This window comes from Moschus berezovskii, chromosome 21 (assembly GCF_049115385.1).
Source record: "Moschus berezovskii isolate FMDL1 chromosome 21, NW_MosBer_1.0, whole genome shotgun sequence".
Classification (NCBI taxonomy): domain Eukaryota; kingdom Metazoa; phylum Chordata; class Mammalia; order Artiodactyla; family Moschidae; genus Moschus; species Moschus berezovskii.
The window spans coordinates 63738565-63762662 of record NC_142480.1 but is presented as its reverse complement, the minus strand read 5'-3'; the positions used below and the strand labels follow the sequence as shown (position 1 = coordinate 63762662).

General features: G+C 47.4%; 1 protein-coding gene across 1 annotated transcript in view; it reads left to right on the top strand.

Annotated features, from left to right (window-relative positions):
• ADAMTS17 (ADAM metallopeptidase with thrombospondin type 1 motif 17) overlaps positions 1–24098 on the top strand; it is a 401986-nt gene that overhangs the window by 314844 nt on the left and 63044 nt on the right. Inside the window, exons 16-19 of the mRNA XM_055417694.2 lie at positions 917–997; positions 9975–10132; positions 13232–13391; positions 16547–16682. Of these exons, the coding sequence (XP_055273669.2) occupies positions 917–997; positions 9975–10132; positions 13232–13391; positions 16547–16682 (535 nt within the window). The remainder of the gene's footprint in view (positions 1–916; positions 998–9974; positions 10133–13231; positions 13392–16546; positions 16683–24098) is intronic.

The window sequence follows — 24098 nt, the reverse complement described above, 5'->3', positions numbered from 1 at the left end:
ACCCCATTGTACTTGAAAATACTCAGGGAAATGGACAAAAGTATACAGTGCAGTGGTTGCAGCAAAGTCCAAAGGTCAGTGAAAGCAGGAAATGATACCCAGTGATAAGGTGGTGGTTTTGTCATAGGGCAAGTAGCCCAGCTTCTGCCGTCATCCCATAGAACCAGGGACAAAGTACAGCAAAGATGGAAGGAACCCAGTAGATGATGTGGCCGGGGACATTTAGCATCCGTGCTCCAGGGCGGTGCTCTTCACACAGAACTCCAGGCTTGTGGTTTACTGGGGTTTACCAAGTACCATCCACAGGGAGGCATAAATAGGAGACACACACTGTCTGTTTGGAGGCTAGTAGTCTGAGATCAATTGTTGGCAGTGTTGGTTTCTCGTGAAGGTGAGAAAGAATCTGTCCCATGCCTCTCTCCTGCTTCTGGTGTTTTGCTGGCAGTCTTCGGATTGTAAGAGGCATCATCTTGATCTCCGCTTCATGATTACATAGAGTTCTCCCTGTGTACATGTCTGTGTCCAGTCTTCCTCTTGTTATAATTGCACCAGTCATATAGAACTGGGGGACCACCCTGCTCCAGTATGACCTCGTCTTAACTAGTTACGTCTGCAATAGCCCAGCTTCCAAAAAAGGTCACATTCTGAGGTCCTGGGGGTTAGGACTTCATCATATGGATTTGAGGGTGGGAGGGACCTAGTTCAACTCATAACACGTGCAAATGGTGCTCTGGAATTTGGACAGCCAAGCTATTCTGGCTGTAGAAGAATGCTTCTTATTAGTTGACTAGCATGATTTCTCAGAACTCTGAAGTCACCGTAGGCGTGGAGCCGTGGGTTTTGGTGGGGGGTGCTGTGAGCCTCTAATGGTGGGTGAAGGTATGTTGGTTCACCTGTGTGTTATCTGTCACTACAGGTTATATTGAAGCTGCCATCATTCCAGCTGGAGCTCGAAGGATTCGTGTGGTGGAGGATAAACCTGCCCACAGTTTTCTGGGTAAAACAAAAATGTTTGACTCATAGTTTATGTTCTGAACTTTGATTTGGACAATCAAGCTGCTAATTTGGTTCAGCAAAATGCTGACATGGTGCTCTCAGGCCATTGATTTTAACTCATATTTTAGGCGTAGTAAGTGATCAGCATATACCAAGCAGTACTGTCGTATTTGGCTAAAGTGCAGCCAACCCCAAGGTGAATGAGGGGAAGGGGTGAATAGGAACCAGCTTTGGACGGGAAGGCAGGTGATGGAAGAGTGAGTGAAGGAAGCTGTAAGGAATTGGGGTAGGCGCAGTCCCCAGAGTAACTCCAGGAGAGCTCAGGCAGCCAGAGCCTGAGCAGCAAGGGCGCACCACGCAGCTTGTGGGAGCTCCTGTAGGCTGTTGATGGCTCTTGGGGTGACTCCTGATCTGGAAAAAGAATAACTGCTCTCAACCTAATGGAAACCCAAAAGAACACTGGTTTCACTAAGTACTGTGTGCCCCAAATTCCCGGTGCCAACTCCATGGACGATTGCTCATCTTTCTATAGATGGATTAAGTTGCATTCCACAGTGATCTTCATTGCCTTCGACAGAACTGACAGAACTGTGCTTAAAGCCCAAGGATTGTTCTGTTTAGCCCCTTCTTAGCCATAGAAGATCCTCTGAGTGTGTCCTAAACTCAATTCTCAGGCTCTCCATGAGTCCCCAAAAGGTCCACCTCGTGCTCAAGTACCAGGGTAGTACTAGCGCTGAGCTGACACACAGCTGTTCTGAATGCCGCCTCGCGCAGGGCCTGCCTCTGCCCTGAGTTCACTGGGATGGGACGTGCTGTGCCTCCCTCCCCTCAGCTCTGCTCTCATGTTCCTGTCTTGGGCTGGATTTCGCACTGGAGGTGTCTAACCTCCTACCCAGGCACCCCTCTCAAGCGTCCTCATGTTGTGTCTCCCCGTCTGTGTGGCAAGGTGCAGTTTGAGATTTTTTTTATGTAAGATGTGATCTTTTTCTGGCTTCAAACTTAAGAATTAAGCTATTTTGGCTAAAATGAAGTTTACTCATGAAACGCTTTTATTTCAACCTTTATCACTGGTTTTTAAAAACATGGCTTTGTCCACATTCCTTGCTTTGTAGATATAAAAATATCTAAGTGTTTCTTTGAAATAGTCTCCACTTGAAAAATCCGAAGTCTGATGAGGGACACAGGCCAAACCTCTAGTAGGCAGGTGCACTGTGAAGGCCGTCCTACAGAGGATTTGCGAACCACTTAGAGACACTGAGATCACCCTCTCACACCTGACACAGTGTCTCACACCTGACCCGGGGAGGGGGCACAGGCACTCCTGTTTCTAAGCGCCTACACCAGGCTCTTGGGCAAGCAGCCCCCGGGGGTCCCTGCTGGGTCCCAGACAGCCCTGCCCGCTCCCAACTCTCCCACCTGCCGCCCATCCATCTGCGTCCTGGAAGCTATAATGGACATTGCTCTTCCTGCTGCCAGCCTGGGACCTGCTGTCTCTCAGGTTGGCATCCACGTTGGTCTTCATCAGCCCTGTGGCTTTACCCACGCTGGCCCGGCACTCTTCTCTGCAGCCATCCCAGCTGTTGCTTTACAAATAGAGTGATGCTCGTAAATGCTTTCCAAAACAGGGCCTGCACTGCTCTCCACCACTTTTTCAAAGTGACAGCCTTTTTACGAAATTCTCGAAGAACACCAGCCCCTTCTTTCTGCCCATCTAAGGAAATGTGGTCAACTTTATCAACATTTGTTTTGGGGCCCCATCACCCAGTGTCATGCCAAAAGTTGGCATTTCCAACTGGTCCATTGACCCTCCTCTACCTGGAGATGTTTCTGCTCCCCAGAAGCATTGGGCCTCTGTGGGAATCTGACATCACCTTTGACCTTTATCTTATTCAAAACTCATGATCCTGGTATCTCAAGTGCTGACAATTTCAAGGTCAGTTTCCTGGTCCTTCCATGAAGCACCAGTAGGTGCCCTGCAAGTAAGTTCCTCAACTTCCTGTCTTGCCCTTAAGACTTCCCAGCACCATTCCTCCAGCCCCAGGCATCTGGTAAAAGTGGGAACATGATCCTTATGTCTGCTTTTCTGTGTGATAGAAGGATGTCAGAATTCTTTAGATCCCTCAGCATCTAATCTGTAGTGAAGATGAATTTTCACTGGAACCTGTGTTAGGGCCAACAAGTAACACGCAGTGGATGCCACCGGGGAGAGCCAGCTTTTTCATGGTGGTCCGTCTCCGCCCCTGATGCCAAGGGGCACATCTTCCAATAACAACACTGACCCTGACATCGTGAGTCCCAGTCATTGAGCTCTGCTCTGCTTTGAAGACCTGACCCCGATCCCCCAGTACCAGAGTACTGCTGTGCCTAATTCACTGAAGAGGAAACCAGGGCTCTGGGAGTTCAGCCGCTCATGCACGCTTCTCTCCAGCTTGGCCTGCTGCAGCTCACGGAGGCGTCAGTCACAGCCAGAGATTGGATGGAGGCGATTTTTCACTGCGGAACATGTTAAACTGCCCGTTGCTACTGCTTTGATGTGTGGATTTCAGAGAAGCCTGTGTGCATCTGAGGAGATAGGGTCAGTGTCTCAGGATGAATTCTCAGCTCCCTAGAAGCACTGGGACTCCCTGGGAGGTTGGAGCCAGACTCTGCCACCCTATCTGCAAATCACAGTTCCAGTGTTCCAGGGCCTGGTGTGTACACAAGGGAAAGCCAAAGGTGTCCATGCTCGATATGTTTCTAAAGTTAGTTCAAACAAGCCTCATTTCCACCCAGGGCTGGGTGCTTTGGATATCAACCCTGTGTAACTTTGAATTGCTCTCCCATTTGTGGGAGCAGTTCCTGAAGAATTCACCCCACCTACCTTCAACCCACGCTGCCTGGCTTTCTTCTCAACACCACCTGGAACAGGAAATGCCTCTGCAGTTTGCATCCATAACTGAGAGCGGAGCTGGCAGAACTCCGAGTGGAAATAAAAGAAGCTGACTCAACGCCAGGATGAGAAGTAGGTTGAATGTGGGTCAAGTCTTCCAGTGGAATCCAGGAGTCAGAGAGACAGAAAGGAGCCCGACTTCTTCACAGCGCTGGGCGAGAAGTGGGCATGTGGACAGGGTCTGACCTCCTGTGTCTGCCTCCGGGCAGTCCAGAGAGGAACCTGGCCATCCCAGCAGGAATGCCCCCTCCCAAGTCCCCAGAAAGGCTCAGGATCTCCCGTGGTGCCTGGAAGCCCAGGGACATTGTGTCAATGTCCGCAGAGAGACAGGAGGGCCGGATGGAGACAGACGGTCCCCACATGACCTCACACTTCGGGCCGTTTTGAGGAGGTTTGGCTCTGCCATGGTAACAGGGGAGAGCGTGTACTCATCTTCATCCTGCGAAAGTCTCTTCAGCTGTTGAAAGGCTTCTAGTAGCCCCTGAGCAAAACACACGAAAACAAGTACTGCTGTATTTGGGGCAGGGTTTAAACAGCCAGCTTCTGACCGAGGCAGGACCAGCGAGTGGAAGTCTCCTCCACTTCTGACATTACGGATAGGATGACGTTGCTCGGGAATCCCCTGTGTTCTTAACTCCATTATTTCTCTGTCAGAGCAGAGCTTTTGTGGGAAGCCTGGCATGCTGCGGTCCATGGGGTTGCAGAGGCAGATACCACTGAGTGACTGAGCAACAACGTAATAGCCCCTGTTGAGTTCCTTAGCCTAAAAATTCTAATTTCAAATACAAATTCATCTCAAAATGCTTACATTTGAAGGGGGCTTGCAAATACCATTGATGCCAAGGATTGAGAGGAACAGGAATTTCTGGAGCCCCATACCTGTTTAATTTCAGAGGGCTTCTTAAAGGAACAGAACGCATTTTGTATATGACCTTGGAAAGGGCCCCACGAGGGCTCTGAAACTTCAACTCCCCTGGGTCGTGCAAACCCTGCTCTGGAAAGCTTGCTCTGGGGGGATGCTGCAGACGGGCCAGGAGCGACCTACACGCCTGCTCTCTGGGGCTGACGTGGCCCCACAGGGTGGTTTTCTCATCGGACTCCGCACTGAACCTGTCCACTGTCAGTGATGTTCAGATCTTGAGATTCCAGGAGACTTTCTGAGGCTGCAGTCATACTGTTCTGAAAGGATGTCAGTTGCTAACGTCCAGTTTTAACATGGACCAGAATTCCGGCATGGACCATAGCAGCCTGCAGATTTTGGATCCTGCTGCCTAAATGACTCACCCCAGAGTCAGCGGGCTTGTAGCAGTCCCCATGATTCTTGGAACTGATGGCCTCCTACTTAGAATTCTGCCTCGGAGTTTTCCTCCCATGCAAAATGCATGAAGGATTGTCATCACGAGCCCACTGTCCCGAGGAAGGGTTGCTGTATTCAGATGATGGGTTCAAGTGGCAGTGGTAAAACCGGCTGCATATTCTGGAAGCTTGCAGCTGCCCAGCTTGGACAGGCAAAGTTTCTTCTTTCTGGGGCCATGAGAGCCCCCCACGCCATACACACGCACCCTGACGCTGTGACAGTGAGATTTTGCCAATTCAGCAGCCCAGGCCAGGACCTCCAAAGCCCAGACAGGTGCCTTCAGAAGTTGCGAGAGTGCCCAGCAGCAGGGTGTGGATGGGAAGGCTGATGGTTTGCATCTCTTCCCAACTCTGCATTCACAGAGCTCACGTGGCTCACTGAAATCTGCCATGGGGGCGCGTTTACAACTTGAGTAGTGACAAGCAGTGGAAGTCTAGGCTGCTTCCCCAGAGCCTGTCCCCAGCACTGTGCTGTCGGGCGTATTCCTCCCCCTCCTGCTGCTGGCCTTTCTGGAATTGCGGAGAGCTACTGCCTGCCTCTCTCGCTGGCCCTCGGCCTTCCCTGGCTGCTTTCACCCCTCTATGACCTCCCCCGCCCAGCCTGTGGACCGCCTACAGAAACGTCTCCTCCCCTCACCCCTACCGCCCCACAGGACCCTGCCCTCGTGGTGAGAGGGTGGCACGTGCCCATCACCCATGGGCTCTGTTCCTTGGGGGACACACGGTGGGCACCTCTGCCCACAGAAATGGGGCTTCCCCAGGTGGTCCCCACACCTCTGTGTGGCATTTCTGTGGATGGGTTATAATTGACTCCAGCTGTGCCCTCCTGCACTTTTTCCAGTTCTTCTCACTCTTGATCTCCCCGATGCTTGCCTTTTGGCACAAGGGTAGCATGGTTTTCAGTTCTTGATCCAATAAGTCCTGTTAAAGCACCTTGGAAACAAAGCCAAGTAAGAAAGAGCCACCTCACCCTGAACAAGTACCAGACAGGGCAGGGTGCCGGAGAGAGTTTAAGGCCTGGGTGGGGTGTGCCTTTCTGAGTCTCAGAGGGTTCTAAGCTGACATCAGTAAGGATCCTAGGGTGAATTCTAGAAATCCATACTAGTCATTTTCTTTCTCAGCCTGCCCTGCTTCTGTCATGGTTAATGTTTCTTAAAAACCAACCTACAAATGTGACATGTGAAAGCTAAACCCAGTTCTCAGTTTCTGAGTATTGACTTCAGGTACCATTGGATCCAGGGGCATAAAACGATGGGAAATGATGTCTGTATCCTGGCACTGCTGTCCTGTCTCAGTGGACTGTAATCAGGGCCTCTTGCCACATACTGGCAGACTCAGACTTAGATTGAGTCTCTGGGCAACTTTGGGAAAGAGACCTGCTTCTTCCCAAGGTGAATGGAAGTGTTAGAATCGACTCTTCCTGTCCCGAGTTGGGTGGTGGACCTGCTTCTGGAGCTGAGGAGGAGTTTACGGTCAGCCTCCCGTGACTGGGGAAGAACACGTCCCCAGAAGCTCCTCTGGGGGGCGGTGGGGGTTACTTGCCAGAGAGAGAGATGTCAGGGAGCAGCACACTCAGTTCAGTTCAGTCACCCAGTCGTGTACAACTCTTTGCAACCCCATGAACTGCAGCACGCCAGGCCTCCCTGTCCATCACCAACTCCCAGAATCCACCCAAACCCATGTCCATTGAGTTGTTGATGCCATCAAACCATCTCATCCTCTGTCGTCTCCTTCTACTGCCCTCAATCTTTCCCAGCATCAGGGTCTTTTCCAGTGAGTTAGCTCTTCACATCAGGTGGCCAAAGTATTGGAGTTACAGCTTCAACATCAGTCCTTCCAGTGAACACTCAGCACTGATCTCCTTTAGGATGGACTGGTTGGATCTCCTTGCAGTCCAAGGGACTCTCAAGAGTCTTCTCCAGCACCACAGTTCAAAAGCCCTAAAGTGGAGCAAGGCCAGGCCCAGCCGGGAGCACTGAGTGCAGGAATCAACTGGGGCGCGAGTGCTGGCTGAGACGGGAGGGGTGGGCCGCCCTAGTGTGCCCTGGTCTCTGTGGCCCCAGAGTGATGGTGGTCAGCATCCAGCTTTACAGAAACTCACTCTGCTCATATTGCTGATTCCAAGTTACAGAGATTCTCAACCTGCTCAAGCGTCCCCAGCCCAGTGACGATGACAGTGGGCCTCCCCTCTCCTTCACCTCTGCAGCCTCTCTCTGCCACCTCCTCTTGCTTCTCTGCATGGGCAGGGTGCCTCCCTCCCCCCAGCCTCCCCAAACTCTGCACAGAAACTGAGCTTATCAAGGAGCCAGGGAGCAAGTCCAAGCTGTCAGGCGCTCCGGCTGCCTTTGCTGCCTGCTTTTCCTGCCATCTCAGTTCCGGGTCTCCCCTCCAGAAGGCCTTCCCCAGCAGGCCCAGTCTCTGCCCACACACACACGTGAGCCCTGGACTGGCCTCTGTCTCAGAGCTTCTGAAAGTGTCTCATGTTTATCTGTCTTCTCCTCCACCTCGCTTTCAAACTCTGAGCTCCCGAGGCCAGGAGCTGTGTCTTCAGCACCAGCTACAAGGCCCTCAGAAAGAGGCAAGAAAGCAATCATGCAAACCTTCAGAGGAAGTGAAAGAGCAGTGAACACCCATGCACCCATTGCTAGATACCCCAATAGCTAATATGGCCGAAAGTACAGGTTGGTAGTTCACTGGAAGCTGTGGAAAACCACAAGCTTAGGTGTTTTTATGAGGCTATGTAGAACATGAGGCATCACAGCGATCTGAGGTTGGGAGAATATGATATTTGCACATTTCAGCGTCTGTCATAAAACTCTAGACTTTTGCTGTGACCTAAGGAATCTGGGACCTTGGTCTGTTTAGGTTCAGGTCTCCACGTGACAACAGCTGTGTGACTTCAGGCAGGTTACTGAACCTCCCTGGGCCCCCATTTCCTCATCTGTGAGAAAGAAGACAGTAGTCCTTTACCTTGGAGCACTGTTGGGAAAGTCAAATGGGTAAAAGCATATGGAGAAGCTAAACCAGAGAATGTGCCCCTTAAAAGGGGACTTGCAGGAGGTGGCTGAGAAAGAAAGAAAGGAGCAGAAGTTGTGAGTATCCCAACAGACTCGCTTCCTTCCAGTAGCCAGGAGATCCCAAGAGTGGGTAGAATTCTTTGAAGGGAAACATTGGGTTCTAAGTGGCCGAGCGTTCTCTTTTCGAAGCTGTTCCTGGAGTCCTGTAATCTGCAGCCACACACTGGGCAGCCACCCTCACTGAGTGTGGCCCCTCCTGGAAGCTGTTCTACTGGGAGGCGGCCCTACCCAGAGCCCTCAGTTTCTCCTGGTGGTTCCTGTAGATGCGAAGTGCTGAGCCTGAACCTCCCCCTTGGGGCAGGGGAGCCCGCTGGGACCACCATGTCCTGCAGACCAGGAAGCAGAGGGCAGCACCCCCAGCTGCTTGTGGCCTGACCAGGATCAGAGCTATCAGGTCCTAACCTGGTCCAGGGCTCGTGGGCTCTGGCTTAACTGAAACTACTCGTGGGTTTCAACTCTCATTATCCAAAACTGGTATTATATGTGGGCATTTTGTTTCTGACCTTATAAGCAAAGAGTGGGGAACCTGATTTCACTGATTCTGGACTGAGCAGGGTTCGGGGTGCTGGCAAAGAATGTGGCATTGGACTTGGGGTACACAGAGAGTTTTATGTTTTGAGTGACATAAAGACTTGCTATTGACTATTTTCATTTACCACCTTCTCTTACATGTCAGAGTAGGTTCTATAATCGTTGTTTACTTTCCTGAATAACAAAGCAAAACAAACCAAAAAAGCCCAGAATTTCACTGTAGAATGCTGTCTCATGAGAACCACATGACTCTAAAGCCTAAGTGGGGAAAAAACAAAGAAATTATGGGTGAGCAGTTGGATGATAATAAATACATGGCTTGTATGGGAAACCAAATCTCTGCTATGGCCAGTCAGCAGAATGTCAGTTCTATGTCAGTTCCAGCACACTTTGAGAGAGCACAGTGTGACCCTGGCGAAGGCCATGAAGCCTAGAGTTGGTGCGCCCCTGCCACTGTCGAGGCATCAGCTGACTCACTGCCACGTCTGTCTGTGAGCAACTCAGGGGGAGAGACTCCCGTCTTCAGTACCAGGGCACTTGCTTCTTGAAGGAGCATCTACTTCACTAATCTGGGGCTATCCGATTCTTAAGGGACACTAGAGTTAGGCTGCCCTCTAAAAAGCCCCAGGTAGGTAAGAGTAAAATGAATGATGAATTTTGCTAAAGCTGCAAAACCTGTTTTGGAGACTTGGACATGTTGAAATAGAATCCATTCATCCGGCAGAAAACCCTCTACTCTTTAAGTCTAGCGAAATACGATAGGGCTGTGTGTGGCTGTCTGTGTCCTCTGGCACTCCTCCCCACACCCGCTCCGTGTGAGCTGATTCTGAGACACCAGGCCGCGCTCTGAGGCGCAGGAGTCAAGGCAGCTCTCACTCGGGGACCTGGGGTCAGGATCCGCCGTTCTCTGCCGGTGAGCCAGTCTTCTATTCTCAGAGAAAGCTCCCTTTCCCTCAGGGCAGGCCTCCCTCTTCTCCCCTGTGGAGGCGGAGCATGAGACCTCCGACCCACCCCTCAAGACACCCTGACTGCCTTCAAAGACAGGCTGACTCCCCCAATTCCGTGGTGTTCCATTTTCTTTCTAGCTCTCAAAGACTCCAGTAAGAGATCCATCAATAGTGACTGGAAGATAGAGCTCCCCGGAGAGTTCCAGATTGCAGGAACAACCGTCCGCTATGTTCGAAGGGGCCTGTGGGAGAAAATTTCTGCCAAGGGACCGACCAAAATGCCACTGCATCTGATGGTAATTTGCTGTGCTTTTGTATTTGTTCTGAGTTGGCTGGGTCCAAGAGGTCAACCAGTTGACTTCTTCCCCAGGGCCTTATGGGAGGAGGTACGTTTGGTTCCTGGTGGTTTATCTGGCCACCTGCTGCTCCAATCTCTCTCTTGGTCTTTTCCTTGTATAATCCTTTTTGCCACATGCTTCAAAATGCTGCCCTCTCAAAATTCTGCCTTGGCTCTTTACTGGCAGAATTCCCATCTTTTTCAAAAGGAACCACCTCCAGGATGGAAATGCTTAGTCATGTGGCCTCCGGGGAGACCTGGCATCATTAAGCAGACAGTCCCACTCAACGTCTGTTTTAATATCAGGAGGCTTAGATTTGCCCCATGGTTTGTATAATTACATCAGAAACTACCTTTTGAAAACAAACTGTTGACTCTCCAAACCGACACCACTCAGGTTTTCCAGACTCAGCTTGCAACAAACCTTCAGGAATTGAGACAGAAACAAAGTCTACTGGACTATTTACTCCCCAGATGGTCTGAAGAAATCTGTGGAGTTGGGCCAGATCAGGGCACTCTGGTCTTACATGTTGTCTCAGGAAGGACCACATGCAAACCACTGAAATGTTTGGTTATACCGCCTTTTAAGACTGTGAAAGATCTCCAGGGAAAAGAATGCCACCATTGCCTTCTCAGGGTTCAGGAGTTCTCATGGCTAAGTTTTGATAGCTCATAATTATTGATTCTATGTCTCCTTCCAAAGAATGGGAATTGTGACAGCTTGTGTGTCTGTAATCAAAGCACAGTTTGTCCTCCACACCACCCGAAGTCTCTACTTGTAAGTTCTTGTCTCCATTAATTTGTGATCTCTGGTAGCCAGCATCAGTTTAATATTAGGTGATACCCGAGAGATTCCCAGGCCACCTCTCAGTAAGGATCTCCTGAGGAGACCAGCTCTGCAAGTGATGTCTCCCGCGGTGGCCCTAAGCCTGTTACAGTTTCCAATAAGAGCAAAGCGAGCTAGTTCCCATGGCTGACATAGTGCAACAATCCACACACTAAAGCTACTGCAGATATACACTTGAAAGTTGATTTCTGGGACCTAAGAACCTGTGCACACTTATGTGCTCAGTTGTGTCTGACTCTTGCGACTCCGTGGACTGTAGCCCTCCAGGCTCCTCTGTCCATGGGATTTTCCAGGCAAGAATACTGGAGTGGGGTGCCGTTTCCTCCTCCAGAGGATCTTCCTGATCTGCTGTGTCTCCTGCATGGCAGGCAGATTCTTTACCTGCTGAGCCACTGGGGAAGCCTGTACCTAAGCCATTTCTCTGTGATTAGATTGTTTCCTAATCTAAGTCACTGGAACAAATCCTCCTGTCCTGAGTTAAAAGCAGTCATTCAGGGGGACTAAAAGAGGAAGTGAAAGACAAGATAAAACCCAGGATAGCAGTGTCACCTGTTACCACGTGAAGTTGCTTTTCTAGCAAACACCAAGATTGGTCTATTTCCCTTCTTTCCCAAAAGCTTGCATAAACTGTGAGTGAATTGTCAGCCCATTAAAGCAAATGCATAGCCTGGATTCATTCAGACCATGATAAACAAAACTTGGGGAATGCAACATCTGCCACAGCTGAAGTTCTTGCTTCTTGAATATTAATCACTTTTCTCTCTTGAAATATGATTGCTAGTTACTTCCAATTTTTAAACCTAGAAATGCGAGAAGCCCGTCTTCCTCTGAAGGGAAATCCATTGTCCCCTAACTGAAGTATGCTCATTGCTTGGGAGGTCAGGAGCACCCATAGAGGCACGGGGACCTGCATTTGAAACCAATTACATACATGCACACACAAATTATACGTGGCTACAAAATTGCATGAAATTGGTTTCATATGGATTCTCAATTCACCAGTCTTATTCCCATACTGAGATAATAAAGATCTCTTTTAAAGAGTTTTTTTCTTTTTTTTTTTTTAAACTGGAGGCATTTTTCCAAATGTATTACTGCAAGTCTATTTCTTGGAGAAGTGGATGTTTATTCAGTTTGGGCTACTCTTAGCACCCCACCCCCACCCTGCAACTCCAGCCTTAGGAGGGCTGGGAGATGCTTGGGCGGGAGGGCAACTCCTGTCATCTGGCACGCAGCCTGCCTGGCCTCCCTCAGGTCAGATGGAGCACCTTCTGCCTCCAGCACCCGCTGACCGGCTCTCCCAGAACCCCAGCCTGGACGTGAGATTGCTGGCTGCTTAGGCCCAGGAGTGCCACCCGGTTCCAAGCCTAGGCTGAGGACGTACCACCAACAGCCAGGCCATTTGAAGCTCCCACAAGAGAGCTTCTTTTGCACCATTAAGTACACATAGAAAAATAAAGCCCATAGAGCACCTCTGTGCTCACAAGGCTTGTCAAATGCATTACCAAACTAAGAGAAGGCCCCTCCACCTGCCCACTTGCCAGGATTTCAGACCCCAGGGTCCCCAAGCTGCAAGATCATGGCTCCCCCATGCCTCACTGCCAGCTTTAAGCCCTGTGCCAGGCCTGTGCCACCCTGTGGGCATTGCCATGATCCTAGCTCCCATGGTACAGAAAGCCTCCTGCATCCTTGATGGGCATCCACAAGGTTCCCATGTAGGGGCTGTGTTTAACCTGGAGCCTGCCTTACACATGGCAGTGACTGGTGCTCGGGGAGTGAAGCGTGGTATTCATTTTCAAAGGAGTCACCCTACTTGTTCAGATGCCTGTTTAGAAAAAACAGTATATTTGTGTCTTTCTCACCCACAAGGGCAGTTTCGTGGGTGATTACATGGAACATGTAAAGTGCAGTTAGAGCACTCAGACTGGCTTATCCCCAAATCCCTTATCTAAACCAGTCCTCTCTCCAGTGGAAAAGAGGAGAGCTCCCTGCCAATGGTTTACATATGCTCCAGCCCCCGAGTTGAGTATCTGTGGAAACCAAAACTGAAATAAAGGAGTGCCCCTGGAATGAACCTGTTTTGAAACCCCCAAAAGAATGGGCTATCCCTGGTGGGAAGACAGCCACAACACGGGTTGGCTTGCAAATTCAGCAATCCTGTGGGCTTTTGCTCTATTTCAAAGTGGCCTTTTATTTTTGCTGCTGATGCAGGTGTTGTTATTTCATGACCAAAATTACGGAATTCACTATGAATACACCATTCCTGTAAACTACACCACTGAAAATCAGAGTGAACCAGAAAAACCCCAGGACTCCTTGTTCATCTGGACCCACAGCGGCTGGGAAGGATGCAGTGTGCAGTGCGGTGGAGGTGAGCAGCAGGGTTGTGGGCTCACTGGGTGTGGGGTTTTACCAAACAGAGGAGAAGTGAATTCAGGGCACTCTGTGGCGGGTGCACGTTGCCTGGGAAAGGCTGGCCACGTAAGTAACTTGTCTTTCTGTGGAATGTAACTGCATCCTGCTGCAAATTTCTCTGGGCAGGGTCTTCTTCCAAACTCCTCCAGGCTGAAGTTGCATCCACGTGGCTGCTTTGCCTACAGTCTTTGATGCTGATCGGAGTGGAGGTTTGGCTAATGTGTAGCTATGTCACAAGTGTGACAGGTGACCCTGGGAGTGCACAGAACAGACTTTCACCTGTTACACTTGGTAAAAGGGCACTGGAAGATGTTTCTGACCTTCAAATACCCCTTCCTTTTTGCCACAGTCACCAGTGGAAATACGTGGAAACCAATGGAATCCACAGTAATATAATGGAAAGAAAAGTCCTCCACTCCAGGGAAACACTCTGCGTCTGGGTTCTGGCTTCATGATTTACCTTCATTTATTAGCAGATGATGTATTCTCTCTGTACCTCAATTTTCTCACCTCCAAAAGAGGATGATCAGCCCTCATGCCCACTGCAGGAGGAAACTCAAATACTATAAACATCAATATGAGCAAAGAACATCATAGTCGGTACTGTGTTGTTTAGGAGGAGTGAAGGGAAGCATTCTGAACTCTTAGCGAACAACACCCTGACAGGACACAGAGCCGGGTCATGGGATGGATGCAAGTTGGGTAAATGTTGATGGACAGAGTTAGGACAGAAGGTTGACCTGGACCCTGGAATGCCAGAGGGTGGGATTGCAGGTAAGACGTGGGCGTGGCACTGGTCCTGCAGGGCTGATGGCACCAAACTTCCTTCAGGCCAACTTGCTGCAAACTCAGTGTGGCCCCAGTACAAGAGTTAGCAGACTTCACTGGCTGGGGGTAAGGGGTGCTGTTCTGCTGCTATCACCATCACAGCCTTTCATGGCTCCAATGACTCCCAGCTCCCTGACCTGCAGCCCAAGCTAAAATCTGGCTTGAGGCATATCTGTGCTTTATATGCTCACTCAAGTTCAGGGCTCTACCATTACAGATTCCCCAGAAGACAGACTGATTGAGGAGTGTGGGATCCATATAGTTGTGCTTGCTGCTGCTAAGTCACTTCAGTCGTGTCCGACTCTGTGCAACCCCATAGATGGCAGCCCACCAGGCTCTCCCGTCCCTGGGATTCTCCAGGCAAGAACACTGGAGTGGGTTGCCATTTCCTTCTCCAATGCATGAAAGTGAAAAGTGAAAGTGAAGGTGCTCAGTCATGTCCGACTCTTAGCGACCCCACAGACTGCAGCCTACCAGGCTCCTCCATCCGTGGGGTTTTCCAGACAAGAGTACTGGAGTGGGTTGCCATTGTCTTCTCCGAGTTGTGCTTGAATTTCTGTTAATCTTTTATTATAATCAGTTCAGTTCAGTCGCTCAGTTGTGTCCGACTTTTTGCAACCCCATGAATCACAGCACGCCAGGCCTCCCTGTCCATCACCAGCTCCTGGAGTTCACTCAAACTCATGTCCATCGAGTTGGTGATGCCATCTATCCATCTCATTCTCTGTTGTCCCTGTCTCCTCCTGCCCCCAATCCCTCCCAGCATCAGAGTCTTTTCCAGTGAGTCAACTCATCGCATGAGGTGGCCAAAGCATTGGAGTTTCAGTTTTAGCATCAGTCCTTCCAATGAACACCCAGGATTGATCTCCTCTAGAATGGACTGGTTGGATCTCCTTGCAGTCCAGGGGACTTTCAAAAGTCTTCTCCAGCACCACAGTTCAAAAGCATCAATTCTTCGGTGATCAGCTTTCTTCACAGTCCAACTCTCACATCCATACATGACCACGGGAAAAGCCATAGCCTTGACTAGACGGACCTTTGTTGGCAAAGTAATGTCTCTGCTTTTTAATATGCTATCTAGGTTGGTCATAACTTTCCTTCCAAGGAGTAAGCGTCTTTTAATTTCCTGGCTGCAATCAGCATCTGCAGTGATTTTGGAGCCCAAAAAAATAAAGTCTGACACTGCTTCCACTGTTTCCCCATCCTATCAGGTTCTGTTCTAAGCACTTTATATATCAATTCATTTTAACCATCTCTAAAGCATCCTACGGCTTCCCTGGTAACTCAGACGGTAAAGCGTCTGCCTACAATGCGGGAGACCTGGGTTCGAGCCCTGGGTCAGGAAGATCCCCTGGAGAAGGAAATGGCAACCCACTCCAGTATTCATGCCTGGAAAATCCCATGGACCAAGGAGCCTGGTGGGCTATAGTCCATGGGGTCGCAAAGAGTCGGACATGACTGAGCGACTTCACTTCACTTCAAAGCATCCTAAGGCATATGGAAGTTAAGTGAGCCAGCCCAGTGGAGTAAACCAAGGCACAGAAACATGATGGCTAAGTATCAATCCTATGCTCACTCTGCTAGCTAATAAACCAAGTTTGAACCCAGATAGCCTGGCTCCAGAGGCTGCCCTTCTAGCTCCCAATCATTCGTCCCCACTCCTAGCAAAGTCATGGCCAAGCAGTGTGCAGGGTGCTTTGGAATGAATGTGTAAATGAATGACTGTGTAGTCAGCTGGGGTTAGTGAGGCTTCCCAAGTACAGGTGATGCTCAGACATGAGCAGCAGTTGATAGAAAAATTTTCAGATTGGTCTATGTCCTTAAGACAAGCCTTCCTGTTTCGTGCTTCTCTCCAGAAAGCAGGAATTCTGTAATAAGTAACTGTCATCTCTGGTGAGGGCTGTTGTACAGTTGTTTAATCAAGCCCAGATCTCCATAGACTTCAAATGAACAGATATAGAGATTGGTAATCTTTCTTAGAAATTAGAGACCCAAATCAGAACTTTGACCCCAATGAGCCCCAAGGTGTCCAAGAACACAGCTGATCTGAAGCGTTGCTTCTAGGGTCTTTCTCCTGCCCCTGCTACTCCTGCTCTGTCTCACACACCCTCATCCCTAAGATTATGATCCTCCCTCTTTGACAACCAACAGGCATTATAAGAGTCAGTTTAAAGTGACAAACTGATCACAAGATGCACCTGAACATTCCTCTACACGGTGAATAAATGGCCTTTCCAGGTATGTGTTCTACGGCCTCTCAATTCTGTGTACTTTGGTTTCCAGGGGAACGCAGAAGCATTGTGTCCTGCACACGGATTGTTAACAAGACCACAACTCTAGTGAACGGCAGTGACTGCCCTCCAGCCAGCCGCCCAGAGCCCCAGGTTCGAAGGTGCAACTTGCACCCATGCCAGTCACGGTAAGGAGCTGTGTTCTCCAGCTTGGATTCTTCAGGGTCAGAGAAGCAGCACCCATGAATGGGCTATGGTGATGCACAATTAATACCAGTCTTACTCTGTGTTCCGTTGTTGCTGGGTGATTTTTGATTGTTCATAATGCTCAATTTCTGGCTACTAAGCCATAACTATGATAGCAGTATACAGTCCTCACTGGAAGGCGTCTCATAGGGGACCATTAAGAACATCTCATGAAAAAAGAAATAGCCATCTCCATACACTTTCACCTGGCACATGTCACCTCCTCCAAGTTACTCTGTCTTGGAGAAAAAGGAACTCAGAGTGTGAGCACCTATGAGTAGGTGTTAGTGATTCTGATTGGTTAGTGTTTGTGATTGGTCTGATTTAGTGGCTGAAATTAACACCAGTAAGTTATTTATTTCCCTACTTTCTTCAATTTAAGTCTGAATTTGGCAATAAGGAGTTCATGATCTGAGCCACAGTCTGCTCCCGGTCTTGTTTTTGCTAACTGTATACAGCTTCTCCATCTTTGGCTGCAAAGAATATAATCAATCTGATTTCGGTGTTGACCATCTGGTGATGTCCATGTGTAGAGTCTTCTCTTGTGTTGTTGGAAGAGGGAGTTTGCTATGACCAGTGCGTTCTCTTGACAAAACTCTATTAGCCTTTGCCCTGCTTCATTCCGTGCTCCAAGGCCAAATTTGCCTGTTACTCCAGGTGTTTCTTGACTTCCTACTTTTGCATTCCAGTCCCCTATAATGAAAAGGACATCTTTTTTGGGTGTTAGTTCTAAAAGGTCTTGTAGGTCTTCATAGAACCGTTCAACTTCGGCTTCTTCAGCGTTACTGGTTGGGGCATAAGCCTGGATTACTGTAATATTGAATGGTTTGCCTTGGAAACGAACAGAAATCATTCTGTCATTTTTAAGATTGAATCCAAGTACTGCATTTCAGACTCTCTTGTTGACCATGATGGCTACTCCACATTCCTTATTGCCAAATTCAGACTTCAATTGAAGAAAGTAGGGAAAACCACTAGACCATTCAGATATGACCTAAATCAAATCCCTTATGATTATACAGTGGAAGTGAGAAATAGATTTAAGGGACTAGATCTGGTAGAGTGCCTGATGAACTCTGGACGGAGGTTCGTGACATTGTACAGGAGACAGGGACCAAGACCATCCCCATGGAAAAGAAATGCAAAAAACCAAAATGGCTGTCTGAAGAGGCCTTACAGATAGCTGTGAAAAGAAGAGAAGCAAAAAGCAAAGGAGAAAAGGAAAGATATAAGCATCTGAATGCAGAGTTCCAAAGAATAGCAAGGAGAGATAAGAAAGCCTTCCTCAGTGATCAATGCAAAGAAATAGAGGAAAACAACAGAATAGGAAAAACAAGAGATCTCTTCAAGAAAATTAGAGATTCTGAAGGAAGATTTCATGCAAAGATGGGCTCGATAAAGGACAGAAATGGTATGGACCTAACAGAAGCAGAAGATATTAAGAAGAGGTGGCAAGAATACACATAAGAACAGTACAAAAAAGATCTTCATGACCAAGATAGTCACGATAATGTGATCACTGACCTAGAGCCAGACATCTTGGAATGTGAGGTCAAGTGGGCCTTAGAAAGCATCACTACGAACAAAGCTAGTGGAGGTGATAGAATTCCAGTTGAGCTATTTCAAATCTTGAAAGATGATGCTGTGAAAGTGCTTCACTCAATATGCCAGCAAATTTGGAAACCTCAGCAGTGGCCACAGGACTGGAAAAGGTCAGTCTTCATTCCAATCCCAAAGAAAGGCAATGCCAAAGAATGCTCAAACTACCGCACAAATGCACTCATCTCACACGCTAGTAAAGTCATGCTCAAAATTCTCCAAGTCAGGCTTCAGCAATATGTGAACTGTTAACTCCCAGATGTTCAAGCAGGTTTTAGAAAAGGCAGAGGCACCAGAGATCAAATTGCCAACATCCGCTGGATCATGGAGAAAGCAAGAGAGTTTCAGAAAAACATCTATTTCTGCTTCATTGACTATGCCAAAGCCTTTGACTGTGTGGATCACAATAAACTGTGGAACATTCTGAAGGAGATGGGAATCCCAGACCACCTGACCTGCCTCTTGAGAAACCTGTATGCAGATCAGGAAGCAACAGTCAGAACTGGACATGGAACAACAGACTGGTTCCAAATAGGAAAAGGAGTATGTCAAGGCTGTATATTGTCACCTTGCTTATTTAACTTCTATGCAGAGTACATCATGAGGAACGCTGGGCTGGAAGAAGCACAAGCTGGAATCAAGATTGCTGGGAGAAATATCAATAACCTCAGATAGGCAGATGACACCACCTTTATGGCAGAAAGTGAAGAGGAACTCAAAAGCCTCTTGATGAAAGTGAAAGAGGAGAGTGAAAAGGTTGGCTTGAAGCTCAACATTCAGAAAACAAAGATCATGGCATCTGGTCCCATCACTTCATGGGAAATAGATGGAAAAACAGTGGAAACAGTGTCAGACTTTATTTTGGGGGGCTCCAAAATCACTGCAGATGCTGATTGCAGCCAGGAAATTAAAAGACGGTTGCTCCTTGGAAGGAAAGTTATGACCAACCTCAGTTCAGTTCAGTTCAGTCGCTCAGTCGTGTCCGACTCTCCGCGACCCCATGAATCACAGCACGCCAGGCCTCCCAACCTAGATAGTATATTAAAAAGCAGAGACATTACTTTGCCAACAAAGGTCCGTCTAGTCAAGGCTATGGTTTTTCCCGTGGTCATGTATGGATGTGAGAGTTGGACTGTCAAGAAAGCTGATCGCCGAAGAATTGATGCTTTTGAACTGTGGTGTTGGAGAAGACTCTTGAGAGTCCCCTGGACTGCAAGGAGATCCAACCAGTCCATTCTAGAGGAGATCAATCCTGGGTGTTCATTGGAAGGACTGATGCTAAAGCTGAAACTCCAATGCTTTGGCCACCTCTTGCAATGAGTTGACCCACTGGAAAAGACTCTGATGCTGGCAAAGGTTGGGGGCGGGAGGAGAAGGGGACAACAGAGAATGAGATGGCTGGATGGTATCACCGACTCTGTGGACATGAGTTTGAGTGAACTCCGGGAGTTGGTGATGGACAGGGAGGCCTGGCGTGCTGTGATTCATGGGGTCGCAGAGAGTCAGACACGACTGAGTGACTGAACTGAACTGAACTGAAGTTATTTATTGTTTGGGATTCATCAGAACTTCTGTTTCCAACCCTAGCTTTCATGGCCATGTACTCCGAAGTGCATTCTCTTGACTTGTTAACTGAGATGAATCATGTGGAATGTGTTCATCAGTTAAGCCTCCTTATTTCCATCTTAGTGGGACTTTGCATCTGATTCTGTTGTATTATGTAATATCATGGCTGGCCTCCCGTTCTGCCCAGCGTTGAGGTGTGTGGCTTTTGTTTTGTGGTTCTATGCATCAGGTTAAGGAATGTATAGCTTCTGTAAAGAGGCTGGACTTTTTTTTTTATTAATTTATTTTTTATTGAAGGATAGTTGCTTTAAGGCATATATCCCGAGGCAAGCAAAATTGAAAGAGGCTGGACTTTTAACCTGGCAGTTTGTTTGGTTTCTTAAGCTCAATTTGTGGAGAAGGAAATGGCAACCCACTCCAGTATTCTTTCCTGGAGAATCCCAGGGACAGGGGAGCCTGGTGGGCTGCCATCTATGGCATCGCACGGAGTCGGACATGACTGAAGTGACTTAGCAGCAGCAAGCTCAATTTGTACCATTCACCTGGCAAAAAGTATCACAAAGCATCTGGTTTTGTTTCTGACCCTCTTTTCTTTGTCAAACTGATAAAATGTGTGTGAATGAGAGAGGGAAGCCAGAAGGGAAAGCAAAGTGAGATGTGATTTTATGTGGTCCTTGGAAAATTAAGAAATTTTCTACCCTAATGGTAAAGGCCATGAGAAATAGCTCCCTTCTAGAAGTCTTGAGAATTTGGGTGTGAACAGCCATCCTGCGAACCTATCAGTCAATCGATCGATTTATCAGTCAATCAGTCACACACACTTGGGGCTAAAGAAAGAACTTGCCACTGTAAAAAGTTAGGTATCAGAGAGGCCACAACTTCTTTTCCTGAAAGTAGAGACAGCTGGCCCTTGTGAAATGATTAGAAAGGAGAGTAAGTGACTCTAGAAGAGATATCAGCATAGGTTCAAGGGCATAAGTGAGCAAGAACGATCCTAGGGACCCACTCAAGAATTATATTCTACAGTCATTTATGTTCTCATACTATTCTAGTATCAAAATCTTTTAAATTATGCACAGAAATGAAATATATGAAACATGAAATCAGAGTTGGTCTGATTGACTTGAGATGCATATATAATCAGGAAGGGTGGTTCAGTGCACTTAGCCGTCCCCTCGTGTCAACTGGCCCACAGCACCTCTGTGAAATACCAAGGGGTAAAGTTTAAAAACTATCAGTCAAAGATTCTGTTTCCCATAATGATGGAAGAGCTTATATTGGACAAACCCTCAGTATTCTCCTAAAATGATATTCTAGAGCTATGCTGATCAGTGCTTCCTTCCCTGGTGGCTCAGCAGTAAAGAACCTTCCTGCAAAGAAAGTTTGATCCCTGAGTTAGGAAGATCCCCTGGAGGAGGAAATGGCCACCCACTCCAGTTTTCTTACCAGGAAAGTCTCATGGACAGAAGAGACTGGTGGACTACAGTCCGTGGGGTCACAGAGAGTCAGACACTACTGAGCATGCACGCGTGCATGCTGATTGATTGACATGGTAGCCACTAGCTAGTCCAAATCAAGATGTGTTACAAATGCAAAATACATACCTGACTTCAAAGAATTAGTCTGGAAAGAGATTACAAAATATCTTATTAATTTTTAATATTTATATTTTATAAATTTTATATTTAATATTTATATTTTGAATGTGTATGTATGTAGTCGCTCAATCATGTCCAGCTCTTTTCGACCCCATGGACTGTAGCCCACCAGGCTCCTCTGTCCATGGGATTTTCCAGGCAAGAATACTGGAGTGGGTTGCCATGCCCTCGGCTCCAGGGTATCTTCCCTACTCAAAGATCAAACCCATGTCTCCTGTGTCTCCTGCATTTGGGTAAGATTCTTTACCTACTGAACCATCAGAGAAACCTGTTGTATTTTGAAGACGTTGGATCAAAATATTAAAGTCACATGTTTCTTCACTTTTTTAATGTGGATAACAGAAAATTACAATTATGTGTGTGGCTCATTTTTTTTTTTGTATTGGACAGCACTGCTATAATTAACATAACAAGATACAATCCAAAATTACTAGACTTACAAAGAAACAGAAAAATGTGATCCATACTCATGAGAGAAGGCTATTAATAGAAATTGACTCCAAGATGACATATATGTTGGGATTAGCAGACAAGAATTTCAAAGCAGCTATTGCACTTTTTACATATGCCTGTAACATTGAGCTTGTGTGTGTGGCTCCAGAATGCCCACAGAGCTTAGGCCTGCAGTCTTGCTGTGTTTGAACACAATTCAAGTCGAACACACTTTTTGATTAAAAGTAACCTCACACCCTGTTGCTGGGAGAGATTGAAGGCAAACAGAGAAGGACAGAGTGGAGGATGAGATGGTTAGGTAGCATCACCGACTCAGTTCAGTTCAGTCACTCAGTCATGTCCAGTCCATGTCCAGTTCTAACTGTTGCTTCCTGACCTGCATACAGGTTTCTCAAGAGGCCGATCAGGTAGTCTGGTATTCCCTTCTCTTTCAGAATTTTCCAGTTTGTTTTGATCCACACAGTCAAAGGCTTTGGCATAGTCAATAAAGCAGAAATAGATGTTTTTCTGGAACTCTCTTGCTTTTTCAATGATCCAGCGGATGTTGGCAATTTGATCTCTGGTTCCTTTGCTTTTTCTAAAACCAGTCTGAACACCAACTCAATGGACGTGAATTTGAGCAAACTCCAAGAGATAGTGGAGGACAGAGGAGCCTGGTGTGCTACAGTCCATGGGTTCACAAAGAGTTGGACACAATGACTAAATAACAGCAACTTCAGAAAGAAAGAAAAGAAAATGAAGTCACTCAGTCGTGTCTGACTCTTTGCGACCCCTTGAACTGTAGCCAGCCAGGCTCCTCCATCCATGGGATTTTCCAGGCAAGAGTACTGGAGTGGGTTGCCATTTCCTTCTCCAATCTTAGTGTCTCTTTAGAACAGGGTCAGAAAACTTTTTCTGTGAAAGGCTAGAGAGTAAATATTTTTGTTTTGTAGGCCATGTATGATTTCTACTGTCTGTTTTTTGTTTTGTTTTATAACCCTGTTAAATGTAAGAACCATTGTTTGCTCCTGGGCTGTACAATCCACAGGCCAGCCTTGGCCCATGAATGGTGGTTTGCCTTAAGTTATCGCCTACCCTTGTTTTGCCCACTGAGATGATGGGATCACAGCCTCAGCATGAGCCCCAGCTCTGAAGGCGCCACCTCAGGGAATGTATTCTCTTATCATACAAGGGAGGGCACTTTGTTATACTGAGTAACTTTTCATTGCCCAGTTATTCAGTTTGTGTGTTCAGTAGCTTCAATCAGTGTCCAACTCTCTGTGATCCTATGGCCTTGCAGCCCACCAGGCTCTTCTGTCCATGGGATTTTCCCAGGCAAGAATACTGGAGTGAGTTGCCATTTCCTTCTCAGGGGGTCTTCCCAACCCAGGGATCAAACCCACGTCTCCTGTGTTTCCTGCATTGGTTCTTTTACCACTGAGCCACCAGGGAAGCCAGTACTCTATAACCACCCAGCATGACGCTCAGCACACAGTATGGTGTCAGTGGTTTCATTTATTCAGTATATGTTTATTGAATAAATTCACTTGACTTTGCTCTTGGTACCAATGTGTATAGAGGTGAAAGACAGGCAAAGTCTTTACTCACAGCCAAACAACAACAACAAACTTGATCAGCATTAGGTTTCTTCTTCCCACCACTCTCCTTTTGGTCCCACCCCCTTTCATTCCCTTTCCAACTCTGTGAAGTCATATGCATCAGACTGGAAGAATGAATGGAATTTGCAAAAACAGAGTAGGAAATAAAATTGATAAAAGAGAAGACAGCACCTGGAATTTGCCTCAGAGCCTAGAAAAGAAATTCCCAGATGCCTATCCTAGTCTGCTTGTATTTGTTGGTTTGCTTATTTGCTTATTTTGAACCATCTGACTTCCTACTGATTCTTAAAGTGAACACTTGAAAGTGAAGTATCATGACTCATCACAGAGTATTTATTGTTTGGCTAAAGAAATGTGTGATCTGATTTTAAAACTCTTGCAAATGCTACTTTTCTTTATTTATATACATACACACACATGCACAATATACATATATATGTGTATATGTATTATGTACAGATATTTAATATATACACACACACAA